The sequence below is a fragment of the Mesoplodon densirostris genome, chromosome 4 (assembly GCF_025265405.1).
Source record: "Mesoplodon densirostris isolate mMesDen1 chromosome 4, mMesDen1 primary haplotype, whole genome shotgun sequence".
NCBI classification, from domain to species: Eukaryota; Metazoa; Chordata; class Mammalia; order Artiodactyla; family Ziphiidae; genus Mesoplodon; species Mesoplodon densirostris.
Genome location: NC_082664.1, coordinates 51,592,962 through 51,620,119, shown reverse-complemented (window position 1 = coordinate 51,620,119; position 27,158 = coordinate 51,592,962). Strand labels below are relative to the sequence as shown.

Sequence of the window (27,158 nt, the reverse complement as noted above, 5' to 3'; positions counted from 1 at the left end):
GGGCAGGACAGGAATAAAGAGGCAGACGTAGAGAATGGACTTGAGGACACAGGGAGGGGGAAGGGTATGCTGGGACGAAGTGAGAGAGTGGCATGGACATATATACACTACCAAATGTAAAACAGATAGCTAGTGGGAAGCAGTCCCATAGCACAGGGAGGTCAGCTCGGTGCTTTGTGACCACCTAGCGGGGTGGGATAGGGAGGGTGGGAGGAAGACACAAGAGGGAGGAGATATGGGGATATATGTATACATATAGCTGATTCACTTTGTTATACAGCAGAAACTAACACAACCTTGTAAAGCAATTATACTCCAGTAAAGATGTTTAAAAAAAAAATGGAAGATTTGTTCCGTAACAACTTTGGACAGTGAAAATATTAAGCACCCATAATGTGCAAAGCACAGTACTAGACATCACAGGATGTTCTATACAAAGCAATGGACATGATCTCAATCCTGAACAATATTTTAAACAATAAAGCTCCCAAATGAGAAAAACATATATAATTAATTAGTTACATACACAAGTTAGAGGACCATAAAGGGATGGACTGTTGAAATATACTAAAAGGCATCATATACTTTTTTTAAAAGTCAAGATATTATTTCCTTAGCATAATTCTTTACTATATCTATCGAAACAAGGAGCTTGATCCAATACCTTACCTAAGTATCCAAAAAGCAATTAGGTCACTTCTGACAACCAAATCTCTCCTATGAAATATAAAATCCTTCTGCAAGTACCCAACTAGGGGCTTTGAAAATATGCCTTCCAATATCATGAAAGAATATTTGAAATCCGGGGTGGTATTTGCTGACAGTGAAATCAAAATCAGATACACTTACATGTAATCTTTACTTAAGAAAATATTTTACTACATATTTTAATCACTGGTTCTCTACACCTCCTCAGGAACATAAAATTTTGATTCACAGTAACTTGATAAAATAGGAGTAAAAGAAGGGAAACCACTTTATTAACAGTTATTATAGGTGTAGTTATTCTTGATTACTATGCTATCTAGTATATTATTTACAGGGATGAATATTTTTAGATTCAATTTAATTCAATAAATAGCAGGTTTAATAATGGAAAGCAGAAATTTCATAAAGAAATAAAATTAATGTCTCAAAACTATTCTTTCAATTTAAAAGGGTAAGTAGTAAAATAAATAAAAAATGCCCACTGCATAGTTTTATTAATCCATATCTTCAAGTTCTCATTCTGTGAAAGTGTGGATAAAATTATAAATATTGATATTAGATAAAAATTCTTCATATAAAAGATAATTCTTCATAAAATCATAAAAAATAATTTTATTTATTTATTTATTTATTTTTTGCGGTACGCGGGCCTCTCACTGTTGTGGCCTCTCCCGTTGTGGAGCACAGGCTCTGGACGCGCAGGCTCAGCAGCCATGGCTCACAGGCCCAGCCGCTCCGCGGCATGTGGGATCCTCCCAGACAGGGGCACGAACCCGTGTCCCCTGCATCGGCAGGAGGACTCTCAACCACTGCGCCACCAGGGAAGCCCTTTAATATTTAGGCTGTACCAGGTCTCAGTTGTGGCACGTGTTATCTTTAGTTGCAGCATGCGAGATCTTTTGTTTGTTTCAGTTGTGGCATGTGAACTTCTTAGTTGAGGCTTGTGGGCTTCTTAGTCTCGGCATGCATGCGGGATCTAGTTCCACAACCAGGGATCGAACCCGGGCCCCCTGCACTGGGAGCAGGGAGTCTTACTCACTGGACTACCAGGGAAGTCCCATAGAAAAGAATTTTAAATCAAGTGGCACAGAGCTGTTTTCTACCAATAATTTTTAAAAATCAACAACAGGGGTAAAATAAAAGAGAATAGTCATTATAATATAATATTATAAGGGAAAGTTCAATTCAGAAAGTTGTCTAAATTAACATAATGCTAAATAAAATACTCCAAATTCTTAAAATTATATATTTTTAATACAAAAATATTATAGCAACAACTAAATTGTTTTCCTAGTTAGCAGCTTAAGTTATTATTTAGACATGTAATTTGCTTTACGTGAGGGTCACCCTTTGCATTTCAACTCTAATTTACAAGGAAGTTTAGGCAGTTTTGTGTGTAGATAAAATACTTCCCTAGAGACTACATAAGACTTGCTAGAGACTACGTCTGAAAAGTAAAATCTGGATTGTTCACATACTCTCCGATTTCTCAGTTCAGGCTCCAGCAATTTAACTGAATAACCAACAAAATATAAAATATAGGTTTCTTTTACGCAATACCCAGGAGCAGGACAGAAGAACAGTAAATCTACCTGTTAGTATCCCTTGTTAACTAGAAATGTCAAATAATAGTCATTAAAGTCAAAGTTTTAAAATGTGGAGTCAAATTAACAGTACCATGGTAAATATCTTGAAGTGATCCGCCACCACAGTATTCCATACAAATCCATAGTTTTTCCCGACTAACATGAAAGAGAAAGAAAATTATATTAGTTAGTAATTCTCAACAATAGACATATCTTGAAGGCTGTCACTCTTCAGCACACAAAGGTTTAGGATACACTGCAGGTTTAGGATACGTTGCAGGTTTAGGATACACTGCAACAGGAAACTGCCCTTGCAGTCTTTCTTCAGGATACAGAAAAGCATATTAATTTCAGCTTTGTTCCCACCTTAAATGGTTTAGAACGTGATCAGTTTTATAAGCTAAAACACTTACTTGTAATCATTCATAGTATTTCATTAAGGTTGCCAGATAAGGTATAAATAAATAAATGAAACTGTCATTAATATAAAAGAGTAGACAATAAGAAGACCTGAGAAATTTTAGAACTTGAGACAAATAATTTTTAAAATTTATATACAAAACAGCACTTACATGAAAGGGAGGGGGTGTGTGAGCAAAGAAATATGAAATACAAAGACAGAGTAGATGTTTTTGTGTTTTTTACCTGAGATAGCTCCCGAAGTAGGCAACAATGTTGCAATGCTTACATTCTTTAACCATAAATATCTCTTGTTGAATCAAAGAAAAATCATCTCCTGAAAAACAAAATGATAATAACTTGGTCACCATGTTACATTTTGTGTCTCTATCTATAAGAAGGAAAACTTTACAGTAAGTATCAGAGATGAAGAATTAGACATTCTTAATACTTTAATGGGAATGTACACTGGTACATTCTTTCTATAAAGCCAGAAGCCTTAAAAATGTATAAAATCCTAGAACTCATAATTTCACTTCAACATTTATTTTCTTGAGATATGCAGAGATGATATTCTCTACAGTGTTACTTAATAATGAAAGCATGGTAAAATAACTTATGGTACAGTCATAGATATTACAACACAGTTAAAACATGTTTTGATATGAAAACATGTTCATGATATATTAAGTGAAAAAGGGATATTATATATATATATTATATAAGTACATATGTATACAGAAAAAAATGTCTCAAAAACATACACAATGTTTGTCTGGGTGGTAAAATTTAAAGTAACTTTGCTTTCTTCTTTTTTGAGTTGGATTTTCCAATTTGTCTACCAAAAACCTATTTGGGTTGTTTAACTAGAAAAAGTTATATTAAAATAAAATATTCCTTATTTATGGGAATTTTATGGTTAATATGGGAATACTGCCTAGAATGACATTGTCACCACCAAACTTCATTTTGCATAGAAAGTGTTTCACTCCAGTAAAAGGAGTTTAGAAGTTGATAAAATGATTGCATTTGTATTATATAAATGCAATATAATGAAGAAGAGCTCGAGGTCTGGGTTAGACATACCTGGATTCAAGTGCCAATTCAGCCATTCACTGGCAATGTAACCTTGGGCAATCTAACTCTTCTGAATCACAGATGAATCCATTAAAGTATCATCTGAATTCATTCCACCTGTTTGGCTTCCTTATCTACCACTTTCCAGAAACATTCCCTACATTTTGGTAACACCAGTTGCTGGCCCTCTTTTTTTTTTTTTTTTTTTTTTGCGGTACGCGGGCCTCTCACTGTTGTGGCCTCTCCCGTTGCGAAGCACAGGCTCCGGATGCGCAGACCCAGCGGCCATGGCTCAAGGGCCCAGCCGCTCTGCGGCATGTGGGATCCTCCCGGACCGGGGCACGAACCCACGTCCCCTGCATCGGCAGGCAGACTCTCAACCACTGCGCCACCAGGGAAGCCCAGCTGGCCATTTTTTAAATACATTCTCATGCCCCTAAGCTTCTGTTTATGCAAGTCCCTCAGTTGGGAACACTGTGAGAAAGAGTATATAGTGCATTTAATACAATATTTGACACAGAATAAATGCAACAGCAGTATTATTCTATGTTGGAGGCAAGAAAGATACAAACAAAAGTGTTCCTTGTTAGGACATCACCATAAGATATTTTTTATTAGATAGTGTTTTGTAATGGTCTTTTGTAAAACAACATCACGTTTAAAACCAGTGGTGTCCGGATAAGCTCTAGCTCTAACTTAAAAGTCATCTTAGAATAACATACAAGGCCAAGAAGGAAAAACTTAGAAATTAGGCCTTAGATAAACAAATAAAATTCTCACACAAATCAGAGATATTTTCCCCTTATATTACAACTTTCAATTCAGAGCCAAAACAAAGCTTTAAATATTTTTCTATGCCATAAAATACCTTTTAAAAAAAACAGTCATTACTGATGTGGTTTATACATGTATTTAATTTAGATATGATACACCAAATTTATTTATAATCATTATGGCACTCTTTTCAACAGTCCCTTCAAGTTAACATTAATTGATAATTCAGTTAAATAATTTAGTGTTACCAATTTTAAAGAACTAGATAAATCAAATAAGGGTACAATTTTCTAACAATAAAAATCTGAGCAAATATCTTTAAAGAAAATTTAGCTTTTATTTTTAAAAATGGGAAAACCTGTATTACATGAATGGTTACATATACCTTAAACGTAAGTGCACAGTGGCAACATTTTACCATTAGAAATTTATTTCAGCAAGCACCAAATAGAGTTCCTAAAAAGAGAGAAAGAAAATAATTTCCTAATAATCTGCCAGTAGGGACTTCCCTGGTGGTGCAGGGGTTAAGAATCCGCCTGCCAATGCAGGGGACAGGGGTTCGAGCCCTGGTCTGGGAAGATCCCACTTGCCATGGAGCAACTAAGCCTGTGTGCCACAACTACTGAGCCTGTGCTCTAGAGCCCGCGAGCCACAACTACTGAGCCCTCAGGCCACAAATACTGAGTCCACACGCCTGGAGCCTGCACTCTCAATAAAAGAAGCCACCGCAATGAGAAGCCCACACACCACAATGAAGAGTCGCCCGCACTCGCCGCAACTAGAGAAAGCCTGCGTGCAGCAACGAAGACCCAATGCAGCCAAAAATAAATTAATTAAATAAATTATTTAAAAAATAATCTGCCAGTAGAAGGGGATCATCTAAGATAACCCAAAATAGATGATAATTTCATGTTCCCCATTATCAACCAAGGCAGAAGTACAGGATAACTCCTGAAGATTACAGTAAAAAGCTTGCAGCAACGAAGACCCAACGCAGCCAAAAATAAATAAATAAATACATTAAAAAACAAAAACAACCTGTGCCCCCTGCAATGGAAGCGCATAGTCCTAACCACTGGACTGCCAGGGAATTCCCTACATAATCACTTTTAAATGTGCACAGAAGTCTTATATCTGAGCTGTGCTGAACAATTCTTCAGTTAGGTCTAGGATTTAGAATATATTTTCTCACAGGAGTAACTTTAAAAATGGTGCCTAACTTCTTAATGATGTCTAAATTCTTAAACTGACCTGTAAAAGTCAATAATACGGCTGAATTAAAACTACGAGTAACAGACACTAATTCTTCAGGAAAATCAGCTGAGTTTCACACTACAACTGTGCTCCCAGTAGTCGCTGCGTGAGGTTTCTGCCAGGAAAGACAGGGTCTTGGTGAGACTGAGCGACAGCTTTTTATGACTGTAGCTAGAAGCTAGAATTCACAAGAACAGGTCATTAATAACTCAGATGTTTGGGGACTGTGCCTTCTTTAATACACGTAACTTAGTGAATAAACTTCAGTTTTGAGTATGTTATTCAAATATCTATTTCACAGTATTGTCTTAAGCTTCAATGCAAAGTGGGCAGAATCTTCTATGAACCGAAATTGTACCATGAAGCAGTTTTACATAAAGATAGTATTTTGTAGTTCATCCTGAAAGGCAAGTAAGCTAAATACAGTTACTTATCACAGATATAGCTATTCTTTGATGGCTTACATCAGCCTCATCAAAATTACTTGAAATTAGGATTTATTTCATTTTTCTGATTGGGTGATACCAGATCACTGTTACCTTTCACTGAGATACAGCATAAAATCCACTAAGTTCAGAGGCCTCAGGCCTGTAGGTTCCAGCTCTGTTGTTCATGCATAAATGGGTTTTGAGAAGCTATTTTCTCAGAAAAGAGAAGTTTCATTCTTCATACCCCAGCAGTCAACTACAGTAGTTGAGGATCAGAGCCCCATATCTGCAGTTTTGACTAGGTACCTGTTATTTTCACCAGAATGCCTTGCTAGCACCTTGAATTTAATACGCCTGAGGGTTCCACATCTTCTCTCAGACATCAATTTTCTCTTTGGACTTTCCTACTTGTGCTAATGGCACTTTTTTTAAAGGACTAACCACTGCCAGCCTAACACAGCCCTCCTAAGAGAATCCACCTCCATGCAGCAGGACCTACTGTGTGTGCCTTGTGGTTTTCTACTTGCTGAACGCACTGAGGTGGGACAAATGATGTTAAAAAATGGGATGAGCCAATCACATTTGGTGTCTTGAAAACCTGAAGCATGGAAAACTGAGTCAGTTGTTAGTTACAGGAGAATCACATTAAAAGTAGAATATCAGAATAAGAGTCCATGAATGACTGTGGCTAAGGTTCCTAGAAATGTCCTACTAAAAACCTGGCTGATGAGTATGTCCTTATATAGGAAGGGAAAAATCCACCAGAGACAGAATGTGTGGGTATTTTTGCCCTTCTTCTCTGATAAGGGCAGCTGTGTGTTAGGGAACTCAACCTGATAGTCCTAGGAAGAAAACAAGTGTCCCCTTTCAGCCAGAAAGGTGATCCATAGGGAAGAAAGAGAGACAGTAGCTCTGTGTTCGAGATGGTATAGTGGAACCAGTCCAGATTTTCAGTGCTTTTAAGACTGGCTTGAGCTCTGAGAGGTAGCTGTAAAAAAGAACTGAAAAGTGCAGTATTAGTTATAGAGTTCTATATGGTTTGTTTGTTTGTTTATTATATTTGGCTGCGCCGGGTCTTAGTTGCGGCATGCAGGATCTTCATCACCACATTCGGGATTCTTAGTTGCAGCATGCGGGATCTAGTTCCCTGACCAGCGATCTTACCTGGGCCCCCTGCATTGGGAGTGCAGAGTCTTAACCACTGGACCGCCAGGGAAGTCCCTCTAGATGGTACTGACACAGGGATTTATGTTTTTAATTTTTTTGAAAAAACCACTGCATTAGGGTTTAAGTTTGGCACATTCAGTGATCCCAGCCTTCACCACAGTGTTTCAAGGCTAACCCTCAGAGACAGATTTGCTAATAATAAGGGTAACAAGCACTACAAGATTCTGAAGACCAAGTTTTAAAGGTGGACAAACTCTACCGCTGTCCCTTGTTCCTAAGCCATCTCCTGTCTAGCAGCACACGGCAACCCTCAACTACAATTTTTAACTGAAGTAGGAAGCCCATTCCCCAAAACATGCTACTTTATAAGATACGACCTTAGTATCTGGGGTCACTCTGGAGTCTGGTCTTTGCTTTCAACTTCTTAGCTCTGGATACAATTAGCCAATGCCAGCCGTTTACTTAGCTACCAGTTGCTTCTACTACAATCAGTCCACCAAAATAGCGTTAAGTTAGACTCTAATAATGCCACACTTAAGACATTTATAAAAACATAATACGGAAAGAGTAGAAGTCTTGGAAGGTAAGAGACTGGAACTGTAGGGCCTTTTGATACTATTGGCAAGTTGACATAAAGGGCTTAAGTGTTCACACTCTGGGAATGAACTGAAGTAATCTGGTTGCATCCCTCGTGTATAATAAGGGTCCTTTGGATTACACTTGGATTCAATATCCTCTTAAGGGTTTTGGTAATCAAATGGGTCCTAAAAATAGTACTTAGCAAATGACTAAAAGCAATATGCCTCTCAGATTTTAAAAACAACAACAAAAAGGGTCCTAGGTATTAAAAATCTGATCGTGGCAAAATGAAAGGCAGCCGTATGATTCATCATATCCCTCCCTGAAACAATATGGTAGTAGATCATGAATTTAATACTGAGGTTAATTCATTAAACCAATATCTATAACTACATAAATAGCTGCTGACGTAGATCAATTTAAAGGGCTTAAAGAATGAGCCATAGTGTGGAAGAGTCACTTAGTGCTTCAAACAACAGGGCAGTTTGCAGCAAGAAAAGGACAATCCCAATTTCTGGAACGCCTGGCCCAAGACATAAAGGGAAACGGCATCATTATGAAGCCTAAACCAAAATCAGAAAGTGATCTCTGGAGTTGCTGCATCATAACCCCAGCTGACTTTCCAACTGCAACCAATTAAAAAAAAAAAAAAAAGAAAAGGATCCTGGTAACTGGAAAGCAAGTATCTGGGAGGAGGCTGAGTAACTCCCAGGACCCTGGCAAAGTACTTACTACTACGTCCTCCTTTCCAGCAAAAGAGGAACAACCACCTTACTGAGATGTGGCCTATGATTGGAATGCCAACACAGCATGGACTAAAAAATAAACAAAATCAGAGCAAGGAAGAGATTAAATCCAGAAAGAACTGCTCATTTCTATGGAATACAGTCAAAGGTAGAGTAGACTTTCTGGACATCCATTTTATGGATGTTAGCCCAAGAAGAACCAAACATAACAACTGATACCAATGTCATATTCCGGATCTCTGAACTTGGCTGTAAGTCTTTGAAAGGAATCCTTTGGACTGCACCAACTAATTTCTAGTACTAGTATCCTCCATCAGACATTTCTAAGCACTCCATAAAAATAATAAAAAATTATCCTGAGATAAAGAAGAATCTTGGAATTTCAAAATCAACTTTCAAAAAGTATTTCACAAATAACCCCACTCTCATAGACACCATCAACAGCAGGCTAAGAAAAGAGGATGGATGGGTATTTCATAGTAAAGGAAATATAAATGCCAATAAACTTATAAAGGATGCTTATTCTCAAATTAAAGAAACGCAAATCAAAGCTATTTTTTAATCCCATCAGTTCTGCAGAAGTTTTACAATTCCCAGTAATATATATTTTGGAGACAGTATTGAGAAACATATTTTCAAACCTACTTGTGAAAATGAAAAACTGATCACGCTTTTTGGAAGCCACTTGGCACTATTAATCAAACTTTATATACCCAACAATACATATAAAGATGTTCACTGCAACACTGATTCCAACAGCAAAAAAATGTGGAAATAACCTAAATGTACATCAATAAGGGATTAAATGAATGTTACCTCTGTACAACAAAATACTCTGCAGCTATTAACAAGAACAAATAACAGCAATATATGTTAACATGGAAAAATGTTCCAACACTTGTAAAGTGAGAGGACAAAAAAAGAAGTCTGGAGAACAATATATAGAAAACGTCTGGAAGGAAATGGAAAAAAATAGTAGTTACTTCTGTGAAAGGGAATACAGACTTGCAGCCAGGAGAACTTATTTTCCACTTCAAACCATTCTGTGTTGGTTTGATTTAAAAAACAAAAACACCATGAAGAGTACTTTAACAAAACATAATACTCTAGTCTGAAAATCTTCTTCTGTCAACTAGGTCATTTAAATATTCTTTTTCTAGTAATTACTGAAATACATAGATAACTATCTACCTCTTATTTTGTGATTTCTATTGGTTCCATATTCTATACTTCTTTTTGTCCTGTCTTACCTTCTTTTAGATTGAGTTTTTTGTTGTTGTTTGGTTTGTTTTTGTCTTTTTTTTCCCTCCACAACCAGTTTGGAATTGACACCCTCTATCTCTATTCTTCAGAAGTTACCCTAGAAATTTTAACACACATACCTTCCTTGGTAAAGGTTACACATAATTCATATCTTTATTCTCCTCTCAAATAATACAATAACTTTAGAATGCATTAACTCTATTACCCCTTCCCAACTCACCTGCTATTGTTGGTCAGAATTTTACTTCTTTTCTAGAACCTCACAAAACATCATCTTCATTTTCATTATTTTTTTATATAGGTATATCTTCCTTTTTGAAGATTTACCCAAATATTGGGTTGGCCAAAAGGTTCATTCGGTTTCTTTGATAAGATGGCTCTAGTAGCACTTACTTGTCCCTAACTTCATGCAAAACAATTTTGTTAGACTGTATGTGACAGCTGTCATATCAGCGTGCATTTACAAAAAGACATCAAAATTGGTGAATTTTTGTGTAGCCATTTTAATACTGAAGTTGGAAGAAAAAAAGCAACATTTTCAGCATATCGTGCTTTATTATTTCAAAAAAGGTAAAAACACAACCAAAACACACAAAAAAAGGTTTGTGCAGTGTATGGAGAAAGTGCCGTGACTGAATGAATGTGTCAAAAGTGGTTTGTGGGGGAGACCTTCAAGACGGCAGAGGAGTAAGACGTGGATTTCACCTTCCTCCCCACAAATACACCTACATGAGGAACAACTCCTACAGAACACCTACTGAACGCTGGCAGAAGACCTCAGACCTCCCAAAAGGCAAGAAACTCACCACGTACCTCGGTAGGGCACAAGAAAAAAGAAAAAACAGAGACAAAACAATAGGGATGGGACCTGCACCTCTGGGAGGGAGCTGTGAAGGAGGAAAGGTTTCCACACACTAGGAAGACCCTTCATTAGTGGAGACGGGGGGTGGCGGGGGGGAAGCTTCGGAGCCATGGAGGAGATCGCAGCAACGGGGGTGCAGACGGCAAAGCGGAGAGATTCCCACACAGAGGATCGGTGTCGACCTGCACTCACCAGCCTGAGAGGCTTGTCTGCTCACCCACCGGGGGGGGGGGGCGGGGGCTGGGAGCTGAGGCTCCGGCTTCAGATGTCAGACCCCAGGGAGAGGACTGGGGTTGGCTGCATGAACACAGCCTGAAGGGGGCTAGTGCACCACAGCTAGCCAAAAGGGAGGCCAGGAAAAAGTCTGGACCTGCCTAAGAGGCAAGAGACCATTGTTTCGGGGTGTGCGAGGAGAGGGGATTCAGAGCACCACTGAAATGAGCTCCAGAGACGGGCATGAGCCACGGCTATCAGTGTGGACATCAGAGACGGGCATGAAACGCTAAGGTTGGTGCTGCAGCCACTAAGAAGCCTGTAGGCAAGCACAGGTCACTATCCACACCTCCCCTCCGGGAGCCTGTGCAGCCCGCCACTGCCAGGGTCCTATGATGCAGGAACAATCTCCCCGGGAGAACACACGGCACGCCTCAGGCTGCTGCAACGTCATGCCGGCCTCTGCCGCCACAGGGTCGCCCCGCATTCCATATCCCTCCCTCCCCGTGGCCTGAGTGAGCCAGAGCCCCCTAATGAGCTGCTATTTTAATCTGTCCTGTCTGAGCGAAGAACAGACACCCTCAGGAGACCTACACTCAGAGGCAGGGCCAAATCCAAACCTGAACCCCAAGAGCTGTGTGAACAAAGAAGAGAAAGGGAAATCTCTCCCAGCAGCCTCAGAAGCAGCAGATTAAAGCTCCACAATCAACTTGATGTACCCTGCATCTGTGGAATACCTGAATAGACAACGAATCATCCCAAAAGTGAGGCGGTGGACTCTGGGAGCAACGATATATATATATTTTTTCCTTTTTCTCTTTTGCCGTGTGGCTGACAGGGTTTTGGTGCTGTGGCCGGGTGTGAGGCCTGTGCCTCAGAGGTAGGAGACTCGAGTTCAGGACACTGGTCCACCAGAGACTTCCCAGCTCCACGTATATCAAAAGGAGAAAGCTCTCCCAGAGATCTCCATCTCAATGCCAAGACTCAGCTCCACTCAACGACCAGCAAGCTACAGTGCTGGACACCCTATGCCAAACAACTAGCAAGACAGGAACACAATACCACCCATTAGCAGAGAGGCTGCGTAAAATAATAAGGTCACAGACACCCCAAAACACACCACCGGATGCGAACCTGCCCACCAGAAAGACTAGATCCAACCTCATCCACCAGAACACAGGCACTAGTCCCCTCCATCAGGAAGCCTACACAACCCACTGAACCAACCTGAGCCACTGGGGCAGACAGCAAAAACAACAGGAACTACGAACCTGCAGCCTGCAAAAAGGAGACCCCAAACACAGTAACATAAGCAAAATGAGAAGACAGAGAAACAAACAGCAGATGAAGGAGCAACGTAAAAACCCACCAGACCAAACAAATGAAGAGGAAATAGGCAGTCTACCTGAAAAAGAATTCAGAATAATGATAGTAAAGATGATCCAAAATCTTGGAAATAGAATAGACAAAATGCAAGAAACAGTTAACAAGGACCTAGAAGAACTAAAGAGGAAACAAACAATGATGAACAACACAATAAACGTAATTAAAAATTCTTAGAAGGAATCAATAGCAGAATAACTGAGGCAGAAGAACGCATAAGTGACCTGGAAGATAAAACAGTGGAAATAACTACTGCAGAGAAGAATAAAGAAAAAAGAAGGAAAAGAATTGAGGACAGTCTCAGAGACCTCTGGGACAACATTAAATGCACCAACATTCAAATTATAGGGGTCCCAGAAGAAGAAGAGAAAAAGAAAGGGACTGAGAAAATATCTGAAGACATTAGCATTGAAAAATTCCCTAATATGGGAAAAGAAATATTTAATCAAGTACAGGAAGCACAGAGAGTCCCATACAGGATAAACCCAAGGAGTAATGGCCAAGACACATATTCATCAAACTACCAAAAATTAAATACAAAGAAAAAAAATTAAAAGCAGCAAGGGAAAATCAACAAATAACACACAAGGGAATCCCCATAAGGTTAACAGCTGATCTTTCAGCAGAAACTCTGCAAGCCAGAAAGGAGTGGCAGGACATATTTAAAGTGATGAAAGGGAAAAACCTACAACCAAGATTACTCTACCCAGCAAGGATCTCATTCAGATTCGACGGACAAATTAAAACCTTTACAGGCAAGCCAAAGCTAAAAGAACTCAGCACCACCAAACCACCTTTACAACAAATGCTAAAGGAACTTCTCTAGGCAGGAAACACAAGAGAAGGAAAAGACCTACAATAACAAACCCCAAACGATTAAGAAAATGGTAATAGGAACATATATATCAATAATTACCTTAAATGTAAATGGATTAAATGCTCCAAACAAAAGACATAGAGTGGCTGAACGGATACAAAAACAATGCCTGTATACACGCTGTCTACAAAAGACCCACTTCAGACGCAGGGACACAAACAGACTGAAAGTGAGGGAATGGAAAAAGATGTTCCATTCAAATGGAAATCAAAAGAAAGCTGGAGTAGCAATTCTCATATCAGATAAAATAGACTTTAAAATAAAGACTATTTCAACAGACAAAGAAGGACACTACATAATGATCAAGGGATCAATCCAAGAAGAACATGTAACAATTGTAAATATTTATGCACCCAACATAGGAGCACCTCAATATATAAGGCAAATGCTAACCTCCATAAAAGGGGAAATCAACAGTAACACAATCATAGTAGGGGACGTTAACACCCCACTTTCAACAATGGACAGATTATCCAAAATGAAAATAAATACAGAAAAACAAGCTTTAAATGATACATTAAACAAGATGGACTTAATTGATTTTTATAGAATATTCCATCCAAAAACAACAGAATAAACTTTCTTCCCAAGTGTTCATGGAAGATTCTCCAGGATAGATCATATCTTGGGTCACAAATCAAGCCTTGGTAAATTTAAGAAAATTGAAATCATATCAAGTATCTTCACTGACCACAATGCTTTGAGACTAGATATCAATTACAGGAAAATATCTATACAAAATACAAACACATACAGGCTAAACAATACACTGCTAAATATCCAAGAGATCACTGAAGAAATCAAAGAGGAAATTTAAAAATACCTAGAAACAAATGACAAAGAAAACACGATGACCCAAAACCTATGGAATGCAGCAAAAGCAGTCCTAAGAGGGAAGTTTATAGCAATACAATCCTACCTCAAGAAACAAGAAACATCTCAAATAAACAACCTAACTGTACACCTAAAGCAATTAGAGAAAAAAGAAGAAAAAAAACCCCAAAGTTAGCAGAAGGAAAGAAATCATAAAGATCAGATCAGAAATAAATGAAAAAGAAATGAAGGAAACAATAGCAAAGATCAATAAAACTAAAAGCTGGTTCTTTGAGAAGATAAACAAAATTGATAAACCATTAGCCAGACTCATCAAAAAAAAAAGGGAGAAGACTCAAATCAATAGAATTAGAAATGAAAACGGAAAAGTAATAACTGACACTGCAGAAATACAAAGGATCATGACAGATTACTACAAGTAACTACATGCCAATCAAATGGACAACCTGGAGGAAATGGACAAATTCTTACAAAAGCACAACCTTCAGAGACTGAACCAGGAAGAAATAGAAAATATAAACAGACCAATCACAAGCACTGAAATTCAGGCTGATTAAGAATCTTCCAATAAACAAAAGCCCAGGACCAGAAGGCTTCAGAGTCGAATTCTATCAAACATTTAGAGAAGAGCTAACACCTATCCTTCTCAAACTTCCAAAATATAGCAGAGGGAGGAACACTCCCAAACTCATTCTATGAGGCCACCATTACCCTGATACCAAAACCAGACAAAGATGTCACAAAGAAAGAAAACTACAGGCCAATATCATTGATGAACATAGATGCAAAAATCCTCAACAAAATACTAGCAAACAGAATCCAACAACACATTAAAAGGATCATACACCATGATCAAGTGGGGTTTATCCCAGGAATGCAAGGATTCTTCAATATACGCAAATCAATCAATGTGATAAACCATATTAACAAACTGAAGGAGAAAAACCATATGATCATCTCAATAGATGCAGAAAAAGCTTTTGACAAAATTCAGCACCCACTTATGATAAAAATCCTCTAGAAAGTAGGCATAGAGGGAACTTACCTCAACATAATAAAGGCCATATATGACAAACCCACAGCCAACATCATTCTCAATGGTGAAAAACTGAAAGCATTTCCACTAAGATCAGGAACAAGACAAGGCTGCCCACTCTCACCACTATTATTCAACATAGTTTAGGCCCTAGCAATCAGAGAAGAGAAAGAAATAAAAGGAATCCAAATCAGAAAAGAAGAAGTAAAGTTGTCACTGTTTGCAGGTAAGATGATACTATACATAGAGAACCCTAAAGACTACCAGAAAACTACTAGACCTATTCAATGAATTTGGTAAAGTAGCAGGATACAATATTAATGTACAGAAATCCCTTGCATTCCTATACACGAATGATGAAAAATCTGAAAGAGAAATTAAGGAAACACTCCCATTTACCGCTGCAACAAAAAGAATAAAATAACTAGGAATAAACCTACCTAAGGAGACAAAGGACCTGTATGCACAAAACTATAAGACACTGATGAATGAAATCAAAGATGATATAAACAGATGGAGAAATGTAACATGTGCTGGATTGGAAGAGTCAACATTGTGAAAATGACTATACTACCTAAAGCAATCTACAGATTCAATGCAATCCCTATCAAACTATCAATGGAATTTTTCACAGAACTAGAACAAAAAATTTCACAATTTGTATGGAAACACAAAAGACCCCGAACAGCCAAAGCAATCTTGAGAAAGAAAAATGGAGCTGGAGGAATCAAGGCTCCCAGACTTCAGACTACACTACAAAGCTATAGTAATCAAGACAGTATGGTACTGGCACAAAAACACAAATATAGATCAATGGAACAAGATAGAAAGCCCAGAGATAAACCCACGCACATATGGTCACCTTATTTTCGATAAAGAAGGCAAGAATATACAATGGAGAAAAGACATCCTCTTCAATAAGTGGGGCTGGGAAAACTGGACAGCTACATGTAAAAGAATGAAATTAGAACCCTCCGAAGCACTATACACAAAAAGAAACTCAAAATGGATTAAAGACCTAAATGTAAGGCCAGACACTATCAAACTCTTAGAGGAAAACATAGGCAGAACACTCTATGACATAAACCACAGCAAGATCCTTTTTGATCCACCTCCTAGAGTAAGGGAAATAAAAACAAAAATAAACAAATGACCTAATGAAACTTAAAAGCTTTTGCACAGCAAAGGAAACCATAAACAAGACGGAAAGACAACCCTCAGAATGGGAGAAAATATTTGCAAACGAAGCAACTGACAAAGGATTAACCTCCAAAATATACAAGCAGCTCATGCAGCTCAATGTCACAAAAACAAACAACCCAGTCCAAAAATGGGCAGAAGACCTAAATAGACATTTCTCCAAAGAAGATATACAGATTGCCAACAAACACATGAAAGGATGCTCAACATCACTAATCCTTACAGAAATGCAAATCAAAACTACAATGAGATATCACCTCACACCAGTCAGAATGGCCATCGCCAAAAAATGTACAAACAATAAATGCTAGAGAGGGTGTGGAGAAAAGGGAACCCTCTTGCTCTGTTTGTGGGAATGTAAATTCATAGAGCCACTATGGAGAACAGTATGGAGATTCCTTAAAAAACTAAAAAGTGAACTACCATATGACCCAGCAATCCCACTACTGGGCGTATATTCTGAGAAAACCATAATTCAAAAAGAGTAATGTACCACAATGTTGACTGCAGCTCTCTACAACAACCAGAACATGGAAGCAACCTATGTGTCCATCAACAGATGAATGGATAAAAAAGATGTGGCACATATAGGCAATGGAATATTACTCAGCCATAAGAAGAAACCAAATTGAGTTATTTGTAGTGATGTGGATGGACCTAGAGCCTGTCATGCAGAGTGAAGTAAGTCAGAAAGAGAAAGAGAAATATCGTATGCTAACACATACATATGGAATCTAAAAAAAAAAAAAAATGGTTCTGAAGAAGCTAGGGGCAGGACAGGAATAAGGAGGCAGACGTAGAGAATGGACTTGAAGACACAGGGAAGGGGAAGGGTATGCTGGGACAAAGTGAGAGAGTGGCATGGACATATATATACTACCAAATGTAAAATAGATAGCAAGTGGGAAGCAGCCGCAGAGCACTGGGAGATCAGCTCGGTGCTTTGTGACCACCTAGAGGGGTGGGACAGGGAGGGTGGGAGGGAGACGCAAGAGGGAGGAGATATGGGGATATATGTATATGTATAACTGATTCACTCTGTTATAAAGCAGAAGCTAACACACCATTGTAAAGCAATTATACTCCAATAAAGATGTTAAAAAAAAAAACTGGTTTGTGAAGTTTAGTGCTGGAGAGTTGGAGAATGCTCCACCATCGGGTAGACCAACTGAGGTTGAGAGCGATCAAATCAAGCCATTAATTGAGAACAACCAATGCTATACCACATGGGAGATAGCTGACATACTCAAAATATCCAAATCAATTGCTGAAAATCATTTGCACCAGCTTGGTTATGTTAATCTCTTTTATGTTTGGGTTCCACATAAGTTAAGCAAAAAAAACGTTGTTGACTATATTTCCACATGAGACTCTCTACTGAAACATAAATAAAACGTTCCATTTTTAAAACAAATTGTGATGGCCGATGAAAAGTGGATACTGTACAACAATGTGGAACAGAAGAGATCGTGGGGCAAGCAAAATGAACCATCACCAACCACACTAATGGCTGGTCTTCATCCAAAGAAGGTGATGTTGTGTATATGGTGGGATTGGAAGGGAGTCCTCTATTATGAGCTCCTTCCAGAAAACCAAATGATTAATTCCAACAAGTACTGCTCCCCAATAGACCAACTGAAAGCAGCATGTGACAAAAAGCGTCCAGAATTAGTCAACAGAAAACACATAATCTTCCATCGGGATAACTCAAGACTGCATGTCTTTTGATGACCAGGCAAAAACTGTTACAGCTTGGCTGGGAAGTTCTGATTCATCCACCATATTCACCAGGCATTGCACCTCTGTATTTCCATTTATTTCAGTCTTCACAAAATTCTCTGGAAAAAATGTCAGCTCTCTGGAAGACTGTAAAAGGCACCTGCAACAGTTCTTTACTCAAAAAGATAAAAGTTTTGGGAAGATGGAATTATGAAGTGGCAGAAGGTAGTGGAACAAAAGAGTGAATACGTTGTTTAATAAAGTTCTTGGTGAAAATGAAAAATGTGGCTTTTTTTTTTTTTAACTTAAAAACCAAAGGCCCTTTTTTGGCCAACCCAATATATCATTTTCTTTGCTCTTCCTTCCTTTTTGCATCTTAGACTTACCAATTGGGATCATATTCCTTCTGCTTAATGTTTATCTTTTAGAATTTCCTTAGTGAGGGCCTACTTGTGCCAAATACATTGGTTTCTGTCTGAAAATGCCTTTACTTTGCCTGCATTATTGAAAAATATTTTCATTGATAGTCCTTCTCTTTCAGCTCTTTGAAGATATCCACTACCTTCTTCCATCATGGCTTTTTAAATCACTGTTAGTCTTAATAGTCCTTCTCTGTAATGTCATCCTTCTGTACTTGATTTCAAGGTTCTTCTGTGTTTAGTATTCTGCTGTTTCACTATGACATATGCACATGCACATTTCTTTTTATTAATTCTGGCTGGAATTCTTAAATATTTTCTATCAGTTCTGGAAAATTTTTCAACATAAATGCTTCAAATATTGCCTTTGCCCAAGTTAACAACATTTAACTTGCTACATCTACTGAATTTTAAATCTATAATTATTTTTCATACCTAGAAGGCCAATCTGCATAGATATTTCAAATCTGCTTCTTTCTTTTGTTTATTACCTTTCACTCATAGCTTCAAATCACTCTTTTATTTATCTAATTTTGTCATATATAGAGTATGTAATTCCAAAATCTGATGTCTTCATGATTCTGCTCTGTTGTTGTTTCTGCTGACTCTTACTCAAGGCACCTTGTGTCTTCCGCAATTTTTGACTCTGACCTCTTATTTCTTAGAATTTTATCTATGTGAGTTCTTTGAAGCGCGAGTTAAAGGTGAGAGATTACATTAGCTTCTGCTAGGTGGCTGGATGTGCTACCCTAGGAGATATTTGCTACTAAAAAACCAAAGTTTTTAAAGACAAACAAATAGCGTGACTGCAATTCAAGACAAGCATTACTTTTTGTAGTCCCTGGTTGGGGGATGGGCTAATTTATTCCTAGTTTTCCCACGTAAAAGGCCTTTGGGGGTGGTCCAGCTTTTTGTAGGGTAGTGACTTTTCACCTAGGATGGGTCTTAGACTTTGTCTCCTATCCTTTATGCCCTATGTGAAGGATCTAAAAGGCAAATCACAATTTTATTTGGTTGTAAACAGTTTTCTCAAGATTTAAGCCTGCCTCTATACCTTGGTCATTTCTCCAGGTTTTAGCATTTCATTATTCCTTAATTCCAAAACACTCAACTGCTTTGTGTCTCAGTTTCCTCATCTACAAATGAGGATATAATAAAATCACAGAGAATTACTTTGAGAATTAAGTTAATATTTCTAAGATATATATATAAGTACCACATACGTGTCTGTTGTTATTATCACTTCTACTGCACTGGTGTATTTCAGAAGATTAGAAAAATTTAAATCCATCACTTTATGTTTTTTTTTTCAGCAATAGTAAATTTAGATAAGGTAACTGGCTATTGAGCAATTTAAAAGAGAAATCTAATCAATTATTTTATACTATAGCTTTTAACGTGTAAATTCTGAAAATGGAGAACTGAGTAAAGCTAGATGTTGTTGTTTATATTATGAGGAATACAAAACAAACTCCTTAGGACAGCTAAAAAGTACTTTTTAACTATTATTAACTATTACATAAAATTAAGGGGGTCCTGGAACCAGTTCCCCATGGATACCAAGGGATGACAGTATATCCAGACTCTTCATTTTCTCAACACCTTTGCTGCCACCTTGGTCTAAGCCACTTGAACTCTAGCATGAATTATAGTCATGATATTCCTGCTTTAGACCTTGATATCAACCTCCCCTATTTTCTCCCTCCCACTCCGTACACTACGTTGAATCTGTTTTTAACATAGCAACCAGAGCAATCCTTCTGATACTAAGGTAAGATACTACACTCTGTTGCTCACAACTCTCAAAGGTTTGCCGTCTTGCTCAAAATAAAACCTAAGGTCCTTCCGATGGCTGAAAAGGCCATATCTGATCTGGCCTTCTACTTCCTCTCTGATCTTATCTTCTGCCACCCTTCTGGTTCAGTTTAGAAACACTGGGCTTTTTATTTTCAAGCATGCCAGACACACTCCTGCTTTAAAGCTTTTATCGTTGCTGTTCCCAGTGCCTGGAATGCTGTTCTCTTAGGTATCCATTTGACCTGCTCCCTCACTATATCCATTTCTTTCTTCAAATATTACTTCATCAGAAAAAATCATTTAAAAGGCATCCAAATTGGAAAGGAATAAGTAAAATTATGTTTGCAGATGACATATCTTATTATGTAGAAAACACTAAAGATTCCACCAAGAAACCTGTTAGAACTAATAAACAAATTCAGCAAAACTGTACAGTTGACCCCCAAACAACACAGGTTTTTGAACTATGTGGGTCTACTTACATAGGCATGAGTGAGTGATACTTAACTTAACAATGTGTTAGTTTTCTTACTATTTTATAACTTTGCTTTCAAAGAATTATACTACTGTACCCTGTGCCTCTCTCCCTTATAAATGGAGAAAGTACATTATCAGCTTACTATCACAGGTAAGTGGTTTTTTTAAAAAAAAGTAACAATGTTTTCAAGACTATATTACATAACTTTAATACTGTCTGCTATAAAAATTTTATGATTCACTCATCAGTGTATAGGCTAGGCTACTATGAAGCAACTGTATTGATTACACTAGGCTACCATAAAGCAATCTTATTGCTGTTTCTTCACTAACAATGCATGAATTGTTATACCTGTAAATAAAGATGAAATTCTTTCTCACATTATCTTTTCATTTTTTATGTCTAGGGTTAGAAATACATAAAACATCTGCAGTGTTTTGTACCACAAAAGAGAATATTGATGTCATTATGGATGACAATTCATCTTGTAAACAGATGATGTAAACTTATAGTATAGATAAATATGGTACAACACTATAAATATATTTTCTCTTCCTCATTTTCTCTTGGAATGAGCATTCTATTTTTAACTTTTTATTTTATATTGGAGTATAGCTTATTAACAATGTTGTGATAGTTTCAGGTGTACAGCACCTTATGATTTTCTTAATAACATTTTCTTTTCTCTAGCTTACTTTATTGTAAGAATACAGTATATAATACATGTAACATACAAATATGTGTTAATCAACTGTTTATGTTATTAGTAAGGCTTCTGGTCAACAGTAGGCCATTAGTAGTTAGCTTCTGGGGGAGCTGAAAGTTACACTCGGATTTTTGATTGCACAGGATATCGGTGCCCCAACCCCTGCATTGTTCAAGGGTCAATTGTAAAATACAAAATCAGTGCAAAAAAATCAGTTGCATTTCTATACACTAACAATGAATAATCAGAAAGGACATTAAGAAAACAATTCTATTTACAATAGAATAAAAAAAATACTTAGAAATGAACTCAACTGAAGAGGTAAAAGACTTTTTTACACTGGGCTTCCCTGGTGGTGCAGTGGTTGAGAGTATGCTTGCCGATGCAGGGGACACGGGTTTGAGCCCTGGTGTGGGAAGATCCCACATGCCACGGAAGAAGTAAGCCCGTATGCCACAACTTCTGAGCCTGCTCTCTAGAGCCCGTGAGCCACAACTACTGAGCCTGCGTGCCTAGAGCCCATGCTCTGCAACAAAAGAAGCTACCGCAATAAGAAGCCTGTGCACCACAATGAAGAGTAGCCCTGGCTCCACACAACTAGAGATGCCTGCGTGCAGCAACAAAGACCCAATGCAGCCAGAGATAAAATAAATAAAATAAATAAATTAAAAATGGATTTCTATTTATAAAAATATATACTTTTACAATGTCAAGGACTGGCAAAAGATTTTTGCACTAAGGACTAAATACATTTGTGAAGTTTATAAAATAAAATCAGTGTTAAATAGATTCTGAAGTAAAAACTGATTTTACTGTACACTAATAAATTGGCAGTGTTATCTTCAAAAAATCAATTAATCCAATTCTAAATATTCTGTCAGTTAATTTTCAAATGTCCATGAAAAGTATAGTGGTGGCAATCTTGTCAATTTGACTGTTTTGGTTGCTAATAAGGAAATATTCATGAATGTTTCCATTGAGCAAAATTAATGTAAAATATAAATAAAAGTCATTTCTAACAAAACATTTTCTCTGGAATGCCTATCTTAGATTCCGAAAATTCACCTAGACAGAAAATCCCTCTCAGTTTTAAATTCGATTAAATATCTATTTATCGATTCTAAATTAGAATCCAATATTGAAGTTCACCTTTTCTATATATTGTAACAAAAAGTATCTTCACTTCAATTTTATCTTGTGTTCAGAAGGAAATTGGAATCTAAGGGAAACGGAGTACTCTAGCATTACAAGTGATTTTTACCTATTAAATGGCAGAAAATGTCTACTTAGCCTTTATTAGGTTTCTGCATCTATTATTTAAAACCAATAAAAGAACATTTTAAAATAGAAGTATTAAAGAACATACAGGGACTTCCCTGGTGGCGCAGTGGTTGAGAATTCACCTGCCAATGCAGGGACACAGGTTCGAGCCCCAGTCCAGGAAGATCCCACATGCTGCAGAGCAACTAAGCTCGTGTGCCACAACTACTGAGCCTGCACTCTAGAGCCCACGAGCCACAACTATTGAGCCTGTGTGCCACAACTACTGAAGCCCACACTCCTAGAGCCCATGCTCCACAACAAGAGAAGCTACCGCAATGAGAAGCCCACGCAGTGCAACAAAGAGTAGCCCCCACTCACCACAACTAGAGAAAGCCTGTGCGCAGCAACAGACACAACACAGCCAAAAATAAATAAATTTATTTTAAAAAAATGAACACATTAAAATAGAAGTAAATACTGAAAAGCAAGAACATACCACTTGGGCCTCCCTGGTGGCGCAAGTGGTTGAGAGTCCGCCTGCCGATGCAGGGGATACGGGTTCGTGCCCCGGTCTGGGAGGATCCCATATGCCGCGGAGTGGCTGGGCCCGTGAGCCATGGCCGCTGAGCCTGCGCATCCGGAGCCTGCGCGTCCGGAGCCTGTGCTCCGCAACGGGGGAGGCCACAACAGTGAGAGGCCCGCATACCGCAAAAAAAAAAAAAAAAAAAAAAAAAAAAAAGAACATACCACTTAATCAGAATAGCTGACATTTGTCCTATTTGGCTAAACCTCCTACTTTGGGAATCGTTTCGAGAACATTAACAAGGCAAATTAATTGCTGTTTAAATCTTTATATACTTTCTGACTTTAAAAAGATTTACTGTACTTTCTCCGTTTATACTTCCAGGAAGTAAGATGAGATATCATAAAGTAAAACTGAAAAAAGTTTTAAACACCTACTGAAAGATTTTTAAAGATTCCCACTTACTCTGAAAACTGATTAATCTAGTAAAATACATTTAACTTGTTATTTAAAAATAAAATATTTCATGAATATTTGGACTATTGGACTATTTCATGAATATTGGACTATTTCATGAATATTTCCAATTTAGCACTTTAAAAAACAAACAAGCAAACAAAAAAAGTATTGCATTAATCACCCTGGGCAATGATTTTATTAAGTTCCATCCCTGTATGCAAGGCTCACAGTTTTAAACAAATGATAATTTGCAAAATTTAAAAGTACTGTCATGTAGTTCCACCATAATAAGGGGATAATGGGAGGAGAGAAGAGATGGGAAGGCAAATTAGGATTCTGATGATCAGCTTTCCCAGGAAAGCTTGATCTTGTTCTGGCTGTCGGCTGGCACTAGCTACAGACTTGTTGAGCAAAACAAGCATCTGTAAAATGAGTTAGAGGGTAGGCTGAAATTCAGACACAGACAGGAAAACATGGTGACACTCATCATCATAATATCTGCCTACTTTTATAGGGCAGTCCTGATGCCTGACCAAAGAGACAACAAAACTCAAAATGGTATCATTGGTATTGTTTATTTTCAATACTACTCACTAGTAAGTCAAACTTTATTTAAATGTCACCATTTATAAAATGGTACCTATATTTAATAAGTATATACTACAAAAATGAGATAGAGAAATGGTTAAATCACTCCTGAAAATAATAATTTGTTTGTGTATATATACAAAGGGCAACAAATATAGGGAAGAATAACCACTCATTTTCTTTAGCAATTATTTTTGTGGTTAATTAAAAAAAACAGTTCGCTGTGCTAATCTATTTTTGCTCCTAACCCTAGGTTCACTTTAGGAATTTTATAAATATTAGAAGAGTCTCAAAAGCAATCTGTTCCAGTGAAATTTTAAATATAATATTATAAAATTAAATTACCAGGAACAGGTCAGTAAATCTGTAATATTGTAATATTCTAAGGCATATTGGCAAATGATTATCTTCTCATGTCTAAATAAAATTCTAAGCCAGCTCATCTGTTAAATAAATACAAGGAAGCACTTTTGCATTATACTGGCTTTAGTGCAATTTTTTAAAAAGCTGCTGAGTACAGCCAAGAATTCATTTCTGAAATATAGCTGTCTCCAGAATTATTTGAGGTATCTGAACTGAATGTTGACAGAATTCATTACTATACCATCATATTTTTGACATAAAAACTCCCCTAACTCTGTTTCAAAAATGTGAAAACCACCATCTGCTTTGGCTTTTCTGAAAATGCTAAAAAAGAAAAAAAAGTGGTATAAAAACCTACTATCAATATAGAAAACATTTTTTAAGGCACAAAACAAAACAAATCCACGAATAAAATGTAATGAAACAACCCAAATGAATAAAATCACTGTCACAAAGAGAAGACCAATTTCTCAAATTCTAAAACATAGATTATGAAAATAAATGAAACTATTTACTAAAAAAAGTATATATATTTAAAGCATAAGGAAAACTTATTTCTCAGGTGATTAATTTTATAGTTATTTACTAAATTTACTAAAATCACAATTACTATTAAGGGTGAATTGAAATCTAAAGATATAATAAATATTAAGACCTTATTTTCTGAACATCACAGATTAGAGAGGATATGCAGTATTAGTGCCACAGACAATAGGGCAGAAGCAGCAAGTCACCTACAAGAGGAAAAATATCAGGCAAGCCTTACAGTTTTCTCTAACAATATTCAAAAGAGATTTTTACAGATTTTTTGAGGACAGAAGAATATATGATGTACTAATTCTATATCTAGTCAACTGGTCATTCTCATTCAAAGGCAACAGAAAGACATTTATAAAGTTCCTTCATACAAAGATATTTATTGAATGCCCACTATGTGCTTAAACTGTTTCAGGTGATGAAATGTAACAGTAAAGACATATCACAATTCTCATGGTTCTTACATTCCAGGAGAGACAGACATTAAACAAACAAATACAAATAAATAAGAAAAGTGTCAGGCAGTCACATGTCCTAGGCAGAGAACTAAAATAACAAGGGCCTAGGTGACTACTTTAAATTAGGTAGTCAGAAATGGGTCTTTACAAGGATATATATAACATTTAAGCTGAAATCTGAATGACCAGGAGGCCGTCTGGGCAAAGATTGTGAAAAACAGTACTTTAGGCAGAATTCAAGAGCCAGTTTGATCTTGGACTGGTTAAATAAGAAGAAAAAAGAAGAGAGGAGTAGAGAAGGGAAAAAGATACATAATGAGTTCAGAGAAGTAGGGCCAATCACACAGGGTTTTATAAGCAAGGTTGAAAATCTGAATATTATTCTAAGTGGAATTTTGAAGCTCCACAAAGGTTTTAATCAGGAGAGCACTACGATCTGATTTGTGTTTTAAAAATATCATTCCGGTGGCTTTGTGGAAACTAGATGGTGGCAGATGGGAGGTCTGGGAGAAGAAACGGAGACGAGAGGGTAAAGATGGCAATTAGGAAAAGTAGATGGATTCAGGATATGTTTTGGAGGTTGAGTTGAAGGAACTTGCTGACAGACTGACTCTGGAGTGCAAATGAAAGAGAAATCAAGGACAATGCCTACATTTTTGGCTTGGATAACTGCTTAGCAAAATGGGGAAGACTGAGGGAAGAGTAAGTTTGAGAAGAAAAATTAACTTGTAGATCAAAATTATAATATTCCTGATATTCATAGGAAAATCAATGTGATGATATGATCCAACTTAACAACTGATACAAAATAAGTCAGTCAAAATGACAAGGATATGGAATGAAAGGACAAACAGTCAGCAGTGAATCTGTTTAAATATAAAACTAAGTCTAAATAATTGGTATCTTATAATTAAAGAGAAAAAGAGATGCAGATTAAATGCACACTCATGCCCCAGTATAATCAAAAAATTCTCAGACTAAAACCTCCAAATAAACTAACAAACATCTGAAAACTGGGAGATGAAGAGGCAGGAGTATAAAGTTCAACATCTTTAAGCCTAGGAAGTCAATGCTTGTTTCATTTCTTAAGTTGGTAAGTTAAAAACACAAATTTAAGTATATTATTCAAAGTCCTAAAAGCCATCCTCTGATAAAACTACGGACTGTGTATCTTTCAAATTATCAGCAATAAAAATAAAAGAAACCTCTAGCCATTTTTTGTTTAAAACCTTCAAAAAACATTTAAAAAAACACAGTAACAGATGATTAATCATCTCACTAAACAATAATAAAGTGACTGACCTATCTATTAAAAGGAGAAAGATTCAAACTGGGCTGTAAAATAAAATTTCAATACAATTACTTACAAGACAAACCCTATAAACCAATGATCCAGAAAGGATTAAAGTAAAATGGCAGGCCCAAATATAACAGCCATTATCCATTTGTTATATGCTACACA

At 37.1% G+C, this 27,158-nt stretch overlaps 1 protein-coding gene across 3 annotated transcripts in view; it reads right to left on the bottom strand.

Annotated features, from left to right (window-relative positions):
* Positions 1-27,158, bottom strand: part of MAP4K5 (mitogen-activated protein kinase kinase kinase kinase 5) — a 160,149-nt gene that overhangs the window by 90,278 nt on the left and 42,713 nt on the right. For all 3 annotated transcript variants that reach the window (XM_060096244.1, XM_060096242.1, XM_060096243.1), the window contains exons 4-5: positions 2,940-3,030; positions 2,386-2,450 (exon numbers count right to left, since the gene is read on the bottom strand). In XM_060096244.1, coding sequence (XP_059952227.1) covers positions 2,386-2,450; positions 2,940-3,030 — 156 coding nt within the window. The remainder of the gene's footprint in view (positions 1-2,385; positions 2,451-2,939; positions 3,031-27,158) is intronic.